Source organism: Bombyx mori, chromosome 24, assembly GCF_030269925.1.
Source record: "Bombyx mori chromosome 24, ASM3026992v2".
Lineage (NCBI taxonomy): Eukaryota > Metazoa > Arthropoda > Insecta > Lepidoptera > Bombycidae > Bombyx > Bombyx mori.
This window is the reverse complement of record NC_085130.1, coordinates 15,421,963-15,432,643: the sequence shown is the minus strand read 5'-3', so window position 1 is coordinate 15,432,643 and position 10,681 is coordinate 15,421,963. Positions and strand designations below refer to the sequence as shown.

Genomic DNA, 10,681 nt, shown 5'->3' with positions numbered 1-10,681 from the left:
TTTCTATTTGGCGGTCGACTAAGTTTATAGAGTTATAAGAAGCGTCTCCGTAATTTTGTATTTATTGATATACGAGTGCTATTTCTTATAAAAAAATATATATATTCTGAACTCTTATTAGGTAAGTTATTGGTTTTTCATATTTTAGTTACACATTTTATTAGATCAGTATAAAAAAAATTTATAAAACTGTATGTTGCCAAATGTCTACATTATGCGTTTGTTGCATATTATGTGCATGCTTATTATTTTCTTGGATTTGGGCTTTTAGCTCATTTTTTTCAGTTTTTAGAATGTCTAAACGGTTGGCAGAGCAAGATATTGAAAATATTTTATCAGTTCTCGAAAATGGAGACATTTCTGAAGATGAAGAGTCTATAGGAGACGAAAATGACATAGATTACTACTCGACTGTACAAGATCTGATACAGGATTTAGAAGATGCAGAAGAAGATCAGTACAATGCAAATCCTGATGTACCTATTGAAGAAGACCATCTACCGGATGAGTTTTCAGTTCCAGGGCCTTCACTTAGTCGCCCACTATCAGGTGTCATTGGTGCAGCAGCCTTGAGGCAACGAAGTAGGCAACTTATATGGAAAAAAGGCAATTTGGAATTTAGTGAAGACCGCATAAGTTTTACAGGTAATACAGACCTTTCCCCAGAATTTGCCCAACTAGAAACACCATTTCAGTATTTTACGCTATTTTTAAACGATGATATATTAGTAAAAATCGTGAATGAGACCAATTTGTATATCACGCAAAAAGGCATCTCCAACTGCCCTCCTGTAAATGTCAAGGAAATTCGTCAGTTTCTTGGTATTATTATATTTATGTCAGTATATCACTTCCCAAATGTAAGATCATATTGGGGTAAGTATGGCTTCAAACATATAATGGAAACGATGACGCTAAATAGATTTGGAAAACTACGATCCGTCATTCACTTCAATGACAACTCATTACACAAGCCCGTTGGTCACCCAAACCACGACCGTCTGCATAAAATAAGACCTGTAGAGGCACATTTGAATAAATTATTTTTGAGTGTGGCACCATTTGAGCAGAGACTGTCCTTAGATGAACAGATGTGCTCTACGAAAGTAGCGCATTTCATGAAACAATACCTCCCCAACAAGCCCCATAAGTGGGGTTTCAAGCTATACGTTCTGTGCTCATTGTCTGGTTACGCTCACAATTTTGAAATTTATTCTGGAAAACAGGATATTCAATACTCAAGTGATGAACCTGATCTTGGTGTAGTAGGCAACACAGTCATCAGATTGTGCCGTTCAGTTCCACGAAGAATGAACCACATAATTTATTTTGATAATTTTTATTCGTCAATTCCTTTGTTATATTACCTACATACTCAAGGTATATATGCATTGGGCACAATTCAGAGGAACCGACTCGGTAAAACCTGTAAGTTGCCGGTAGTAAAAGAGTTTATGAAGGACTCTGTTCCAAGGGGATCATATGAGGAACTCGTAGCAGACTATGAAGGTGTGGATATCTCGGTAACTTGTTGGAAGGATAATAAGCTTGTTACGTTGGTATCTACTTATGTTGGTTCCGAACCGGCTGAAACTGTCAGCAGATTTGATAAGAAACAAAAGAAAAAGGTCTCTGTTGCCTGTCCAAAAATTGTAAAAGATTACAATGCCCACATGGGTGGAGTAGATTTGATGGACAGTTATTTGGGCCGCTACAAAATTCGAATCGAAAGTCGAAAATGGTACATTCGATTATTTTATCACATGATCGACATGTCGGTAATAAATTCATGGGTACTTTATAAAAAACACCACCCAAACATGACACTAGGTGATTATAGATCAGATCTTGCGGAGACATTGTGCAATTATGAAAAAAATACTGAACCCAAAAGAGGAAGGCCTTCAAGCAGTAATATAGATCGGGAGATAGAAGCAAAAAGACATCGAGGTCCAATGAAGCCCGTTCCTCCAAGAGACGTGCGGACTGATGGCTTAGGCCACAATGAAAAAAGATGCACTTCTAAAAGTAGATGCAAACTTCCCGGTTGTAAAGGTTTTTCGCGGACTGAGTGTACTAAATGTAAGGTGGCATTGTGTCACACTAAAAATCGAAACTGTTTTGCTGTATTTCACTCAAAATAGTCTGTATATTATTTATTTTTAGATTAAGTTGATTTATAGACCCCTACAAATATGTAAGCATAAATTTAGTACTTAACGCATAGTGTTGCCAATTGTCTACATACATATTTTTTCATAATAAATACCTATTTTTTTATACCAGATTTTTTTCATTATTTTTTATGTTATATGTACCTAAATACCTACCAGGAAATATTTTTTCCAGGCCGCAATAAAAAACCATGCATTTAAGGGGTAACATCTTTTGGATCATCAATGGCAACATGTAAAGTTGAGTTGATTTTTATTGTTAAAAAAAAATCGGTTGTCTGTAAAGTCGGTTTACTGCATAGACCTATATAGTAGGGACACGACATATTGTTCTATACGTACAATTGGTTATATAAATAGCACCCATTTTGAAGGCACACACATAAACATATATCTATCTCGTTCTTACTCAGCACTTTAACTCGCAGGAAAACAATATAACAGTATTTCAGTGCGTACATAAAATGAAACATGAATATACGTAAATGTCTCCGTCGCCGTCTAATGAGGCCGAAAATCCGCCATGTTTAGCGCACCAAATGTCATTGTCACGTCAGTTCGGCCGTCTGTTTTGGGTTGTACATTATTAAATTTATTGACTGTGATATCGATTTAATATGATAATATGATACCCGTCTCCTGCCGATCTAAGCTTGAAGTGACTTGAAGCTATAGGCTTACGACGAGCCTATGAACGCGCCGTGTTCAATTCTCTGGATTCCGACATTTGTTTCTCCGGGGTATTCGTAGTCGTGGGTCACTAGTTCGTAGGTTTGCGACGAAAGGAAGATCCTCCTCCGAACGAGTGATACTGCTCGGTAGATCAGACGGTCCAAATTTTGTTGTTCGGAACTTGTATATATGCAAGCTTATCTTGAAAATGTCGTAAGCAAGATCCAGGCATCTGTCAATAATCTTGTGTTGTATCATGGCTACCACAACCATCTTGTTTTAGCTGCAGCTAATAAATTATGGTCAATGTTCAAAAAATCTTGGAACTGTTTCAATGATTACGTTCTCTCAGGGGTCATGTGTAAATATGCCTTTATTTACGTCATAAATCTTACGAAAAAAGCACTCAATTTCGCGTAATAAAATTAGCTTTTTGCTATAATTTCAATGCCGGGAGAATATTTAACGAACAAAAACAAATATAGTTATATAAATCATTATTAATGTATATTGCCTTTTACAAAAAATGTTGATAATACTATCCAAATAGTAAAATAAAATGTTGGAATTTAATCCTAACTAATTTGGGGAATTTCCTCAAGAAGATAAAGCAATACTTTTGAGCATTATTTAATAAATAGTCACCTAATAAAGAATTTGTAAAATTCCCTAAATTCAGTTTTCATTTTTAAAACAAGCCATAAGTTGTACTTGAATCACAATTTTGCTCTAAAAAAGGCGAAATCCCTAAAAGTAGAAACACTGATTTAAACTTGTTTGTTGTAGGTAGGTACCGATATTTTGATATATACTTGTGTTTTTTTTTTTTTTCAGTATGGCAAGAGCTTTTTGCGATATCATTGTCGTACTGGGTGTAACATTTATGATTAACAAGCCAATTCTGAGTGAATTCTTTTAATGAGGTATTATATCGGCAATGTAACAGGCAGTGGGTTCTGTTATAAAGAAAACGCAACACAATCTAATGAAACTTTTTATATTTTGTACAAGCGCTTCCTTAATTTTTCTCACGGTCAGCCATTTAAAAAGGTTTTAATGGTTATAGCAACTAAATACAACTTCTTTTATACAAATAAATTGAAATTGAATTACTACCAAACAATTGATAAAACGTAACTAATTATTAACATTAAATATATAAGTGAATTTTACATCAGCCCAAGTCGTTTATTTTACATATATTATATTATTTAAATAACCCAAACAAAATGTATTCTTACATAGTATGATAATAGGTGGCACCACCAACATGATTCGCAATAACAATTTTTCAATATTTATTCAGTGTGAACTGTAACAGGGTTGTTTTTAATATCTATGCTTATTAATATTTGAGTTTTTTGGCCATTATTTGCTAATTACATATCCGGCCCGGGCGACGTGGCACCGCAAAGACGATCCATTGGTAGACTACTTACTTAAGAGATACAATTTTTTCCTTGTCGTCTAGTTCGTGTCCGTCTTTTGGGAAGACCATAGATTATACACTTAAGACATTAAAAGCACTGCCTGCCGCTAGTCACGTCCGCCCTCGTTCCATTTCTCTTTTTTCTTTTCATATTCTTCTCAAGTCTCTGTCTTAGTCTATGTGTAGTCGTTGTAGATCTTACGTCCTGTCAAAGAGGTTGCACGCCACGGCACCAACTAAAATGTGTTTTACCAAAACTAAAAAAATCAACTGTTAATTTTCTAGAATTGAACATCGATTCAGTTGCTCCATATCAATTTAAAAAGAGGCTTCATTGATTAGATTGATTGAAGTCGTGATTTATGTATTAGTGTTATGACTTATGATTATGATAAACCCCATTCTTGAAATATCGATTCAGTGTTACCCATAGACATCTACAACGTAACTGCGACACCTACCTTGAGATATAAGTTCTAAGGTCTCAAGACTCATAAACAAAATTGTGCGTGGTCATAACATGCGGCTGCGCCCGCAAGCTCCGTTGCTTTTTACTTTTTAAGTTTTAGTCGCGAATAAACTCTACGATTTACCAGTTGTGTTAATTAATTATTATAGTTATCTCACTTCCGATAACGCCTCGAACCATTGGTCAGCACTACCAATGTAACCGCTAAAAGTCTTATCGCACAGTACAACTGTTTCAGAGCCGCCTGCGTCAACAGCAAATCGCAAGCCGCCGCGGCTTCGATGTCGAGGGCCAAGCCCACCTTTGAGTCTGCGACTATGCAGTGTATCGGTACACCCACAAACAGCCCACTGAGTTTCTCGCCGGATCTTCTCAGCGGGTCGCGTTTCCGATCCGGTGGTAGATTCTGGGAAGCACTGCTCTTGCTAGAACCAGTGTTAGCAACACCTCTGGTTTGAGCCCTGAGAACTCACCTACACGCTAGGGTAACGCTGATGTAGCCTCTCAAGGCTAACGGCATGAGCAGGGGAAAAAAAAGTGCGTGCGTACAAAGTACACATGTCAGAAGTAAAACTTCTTTGGCGAACTAATTTATAAGTCTTGCTTATATTTATACAAATCTAATACTTTACATTTCCGAGACTTAGAGAAAGGGAAAAGGAAGATATGTTAGGAATTTAATTGTCATTAAAATATTAAGTGTTGAAAATTAATATAAAATATAATTATTAATTTTTTTTTTCTTCAATATTTACATTATTCGACGCGATCTCTATTGGTATTGTTGTGACTAAAGCATTATGATACGTAAAATATGCAATATAAGTTCGTGTTTCAACATTATCTAAATATCTTGTAAAAATAGCATCTATTGTCGTTCCTGAATTTGTAGTTGATGTGTTTGGATTATTATTTAGCTGTAGACTAAGTTTTTCTTCTAGAAAGTTAATTAATGGTTTGGAATTATCAACTGCAAAATTAATGTTAAAGTCACCACCCAAAACTGACTAATTTAATTTCATGCTATTTGATTAATATTCCTAATTCTTTTCATTTCATTTCAATTCCTATTAACATTTTTCACAAAAAAATTACAAAATATTAGGCTGGTATGATACATTTGCCTTTCCAGTTGGAAAAATACAACAACTACTACTACTGACATTTGACAAGTACTTCATTTCAATAGTAGTTTGATTTATTGGCGCCGTTTCTCATGTTTCCGATCGAGTTAAATATGACACTTCCATCGCATACCTGCGTGACGTTACATCATAGGTCTATGCGTTACATCTGTAAAAATTTTACCCTCATGAGCCTAAAGAAGTTTCACTTCAAAAAATTCTTGGGCAAATCTGCTAGGTACCGCTCAGTGTCTCAAGTAGCACTCATCTTCCAAAATAGCTCCACTCTACGGTACATATTTCACAAAGAAAGGAAAAATTAGTTCACTTGAGACACAATCTTATCGAGACAAACTTCGTTCGTTTAGTTCTTCGAATAAAATAGACATTGTTAGGCGCAGTGAGGGAGCCTGCATATTGTGAGTCCGCACGGGTAGGTGCGACCATCCTGCCTATTTCTGCCGTGAAGCAGTAATCCGTTTCGGTTTGAAGGGCGGGCCAACCGTTGTAACTATACTTGAGACCTCAGAACTTATGTCTCGAGGTGGATGGCGCATTTACGCTGTTAATGTCTAGGAGCTCCGGTAAGCAGCACAGCTTAGCACCAGGTGGGCTGTGAGCTCGTCCACCCATATAAGCAATAAAAAAAGTCGTGGGGTCTTCAAAACTGCATAACGCAGTCAACGTGGTAATTTGTAATGAATATGTTTGAGTATGGAAACAAGCTCAAAATAAATAAAACCAAACAAACTTTTATCGAGACAAACTTCGTTCGTTTAGTTTTTCGAATAAAATAGACATTGTTAGGCGAAGCGAGGGAGCCTGCATATTGTGAGTCCGCACGGGTAGGTACCACCACCCTGCCTATTTCGGCCGTGAAGCAGTAACGCCTTTCGGTTTGAAAGGCGGGGCAGTCGTTGTGACTATACTGAGACCTTAGAACTCATATCTTAAGGTGGGTGGCGGCATTTACGCTGTAGATGTCTATAGGAGCTGCGGTAAGCACTTAACACCAGGTGGGCCGTGAGCACGTCCACCCATACAATAAAAAAAAAAAACGCTTGGGTCTTTAAAACCGCATAACGCATTCAACGTGTTCATTTTTAATGAATCTGTTTGAGTAAGGAAACAAGCTCAAAATAAATAAAACCAAACATATAAACTTTTTAAAACATTTAATAGAAAATGTAACAAACTCTTACAATATTATTCAATCAATAACAAAAATAAAAACCAACCAAGAAAATTAATAGAAATAATAATACTGTGTTTCCGTTTCGGACCTGTCTTACTTATTTATCTACGTAGATAATTAACTATTTATGAAACAGTTAAAAGTATGTAATTTGAAGGAAAACAGTCACAGGTCATACATTTGATATAATCATTTTTTTAAGAATTAATTTAATGTTGAAATTATCACACTGTTTTTCGAATGGATATTCATAAATAAATATAAGACACTGGATTAACAACAATTTCCACGACGAATAATTTTTGTCCAATCGATCTTATTCAAGCACCAGAACGAATAATTGACAGGTTAATTAGTAGTGAAATTAAACGTTAGCAAACAAAAGTTTTCTTTCCCATAACAAATGTTTATAAGTTTATCACACATTAACATCAAACCGTGTTGCATCTCATCGTCACACCCCATTTAGCATATGAGTTTAGTAAAAAGACTACATCCCATAAATTAATATTTCGCATTTTTATGAATTAATAACATCAAGAGAGTTTTTGGAATAGATAGAAGTAATGATGATATTTCATTGAGTTATTATTTTAGGTTTAGTTTTTTATATAAACTGTACATTTCTGTTAGCGCTATCGGATTCAAATTTTAATTTAAAATGAAATACTATACGAGTATAAAGTAAACTCCAGTAATACGTCGCAGCTGAACTTGTGCTCAGTCTGTCACCAGCGACAAGCTCCGGCGTCTCGCCACAACAACAATTCAATAGCATTCCACCACTACGTCGGTCAACATGCACTAGACCTCGCAACCGCCCCCCCCCCCCCCCCCCGCCACAGAGACGCGCGACCCTACCGCGGCTTCATAGGAAGATGAAGTTTGTGCATTTACGAGTAGCACCGCCGCCTCAGCGACAACGCGATGCTCGTAGCCGCCGCTAACCTAAGGGTAGTTACCCTCCTGCTCAAACTCCTCACGACCAGTCACCGTCGACGCCCAGATACGTCCTATGCATCTACCAGTAGACTAATGCATTTGCTACTGGTAACTACCACCAACATTCAAAACTTAGGTCACCGTATTCATTGAGCTCGAGTCGTGAGACCTCGTGTCCCATACCTTAAAGGGATTATGAGTAGCGATACCGAGCAAGCAACCCTCCAAGATTGTTCGACGTGGATAGGTCGGACAACGGCACCAGCCTGAAAGGACCGGTAATGGAATCGCGCTAAGCCATCGACGACGCAACAGCGAAAGAAGCAGCAAAACAAACGATCGTCTGGAAGTTTATCCTTTCCGGAGACCATCTCGACGCGCTGTCGCTGGCGTCGCGACCTTGAATCCCAAAAACAGTTCGAGCTTGTTGTTGTGCACTCGTAACGCCAACTCATTATCACTCATCCATTTCATATATTAAATTCATTTATATATTCGGCGAGCAAAACAGTCTCTTTCGAGACTAAAACTCCACTGAGATCACCGCTTGTTGTGGCATTCTCACAACCCAGTGGAGCCCCACCTTCCCAACTTTCCACCCCAATCCCCAGCCGACTGCCGTTTTCACGGCAAAGACACTCCCCCCCTTGTTGCTGGCACAGCGCAGGGGGGTATAACTCCCACTCAGGGGACTCGCCTTTCGGCGAGTTTGCTTTAAGTCCCGGGGACGCCCCCCCCGGGCACACGTCACCATGAGTGACGCCAACGCTGCGCTCTTCATTAAGTTCGTCCGCGACTTCTGTCCGGACATAGTCGCACGCTTCGAAGTTTACAAGGCCGGCCTTGACGCGCCGGCACTCCGAGACTCTCCGTTGTCGCCCCCCGCGCCGGTACCTCGCGACTCGCCACTGTCGCCCCCCACCCCCGCGCCCGTGTCAATCGCGTCCTCCGTAGCAGTAAGCTCCGGCTCCGACTCCGAGTCGGAAATGGAGTACGAGTCCACCGCGAGTCCTCAACCGGGAACCTCGGAAGGGTTCACCACCGTCGCGCGCGGCAAAAAACGCGCCCGCGCTGTGGATCCACCCACGGCGCCCAAACAACCCAAGGCCGCGAACGCCTCGCGGCCTAAGACCGTTATAACCCCGGAATCCCCTCGCCGCGCAACCCCGTCGCCGCGCCCCGGGCCCGCGCCCGTCCGAAAAGTTCCCGCGCCGCCGCCGGTCATCCTGCGGGAAAAGTCTTCGTGGGATCGCGTATCCCTGGCCCTTAAGGCCCAAAAGATAAATGTAGTCCATGCACGAAATATCCCGGATGGAATACAAATCAAGGTCGAAACATCAGACGACCATAGGTCATTGACCGCATACCTCCGCAAGGAACGCATAGGTTATCATACCTATGCGCTCCAGGAGGAGCGTGAACTCCGCGTCGTAATACGCGGAGTCCCAAAAGAGCTCGACGTCGAGCAAATTAAGAATGACCTGGTAGGTCAGTCCTACCCCGTCATAAGTGTGCACCGGATGCACAGCGGGCGCGACAAATTCGCGTATGATATGGTGCTCGTAGCACTAGAAGCCACACCGGAGGGCAAGAAAATTGCCTCATGTCTCCGCACCGTGTGCGGCCTATCGGGGGTCACCGTAGAGGCCCCCTACAAACGCGGCACTCCCGGGCAGTGCCACCGTTGCCAGCTCTATGGCCACTCCGCGCGTAACTGCAAAGCGCGACCGCGTTGCGTGAAGTGTTTAGACGATCACGCGACCACCGATTGCTCGCGCGTAAAGGAGACAGCGACGGAGCCGCCGAGCTGTGTACTCTGCCGCAAGCAGGGACACACGGCCAACTACCGTGGATGCCCCAAGGCTCCACGGAAGCGCCCGGCAAACGCGCCCCCTAAAACCGCTGGCCCAAAGACTTCGGCGCCCCGCGCGCCGAAACCGGCTTTCGTACCGGCTCCGGTGCCCACCGTCTCCGCGTGGGCAAAACCGTTGCCGTTCACGAAGGCAGGAACGACACCGGCGCCCCAACCGCGATACGCGCCGCAACCTCTACTCGCGCCGCGCCCCGCCCCCGCCCCCGCGCCTCGCCCCGCCCCCGCGCACTCAAACGACTTCTCGATCATACGAGATTACATCGCCGCTATAAACATAGACCGCATGCGTTCATTCGCTGACGCCATGCGCAGGGCGGTCACGGCCGACAACCTCACTATCATTTCACTCATCTCATATTATTAAATTTATTTATATTATTCGGCGAGCAAAACAGTCTTTTTAAAGACTAAACCCCCACTGCGATCACCGCTTGTTGTGGCACTCACAACCCAGTGGGGCCCCCACCTTCCCAACTTCCACCCCAATCCCAGCTAACTGCCGTTCTCACGGCATAGGCACTCCCCCCCTTGTAGCTGGTAAAGCGCAGGGGGTGAACTCCTACTCAGGGGACTCGCCTTTCGGCGAGTGTGCCTTAAGTCCCGGGGACGCCCCCCCCGGGCAAAACTACGATGGAAGAAAACGAGAACCCCGCGTTGTTCGCGAAATTCGTCCGTGAGTACTGCCCGGACATTATGTCAAAGTTTAGGGCGTACAAAGCCAGTCTAGCATCGAACCCCGACGATTCGTCCGCCGCCGCCGCGATAATCCGAGACTCTCCGCTGTCGCCTCCCGCGCCGGTACT

At 41.8% G+C, this 10,681-nt stretch overlaps 1 protein-coding gene across 1 annotated transcript; it reads left to right on the top strand.

Annotated features, from left to right (window-relative positions):
* The first annotated feature begins 293 nt into the window (after positions 1–293).
* Positions 294–5,672, top strand: LOC119630466 (piggyBac transposable element-derived protein 3). The gene is made up of 2 exons (XM_038019979.1): positions 294–1,778; positions 5,637–5,672. Exons 1-2 carry the CDS (start codon positions 294–296, stop codon positions 5,670–5,672), a joined length of 1,521 nt encoding a protein of 506 aa, XP_037875907.1.
* The last annotated feature ends 5,009 nt before the right edge of the window (positions 5,673–10,681 follow it).

Bases quoted from the DNA above. Each gene is read 5' to 3' on its own strand.
- LOC119630466 (XM_038019979.1), top strand. From the start codon at position 294: ATGTCTAAACGGTTGGCAGAGCAAGATATTGAAAATATTTTATCAGTT. The intron at 1,779-5,636 runs GTAATAAATTCA...CTGAATTTGTAG, and splicing joins ATCACATGATCGACATGTCG to TTGATGTGTTTGGATTATTA.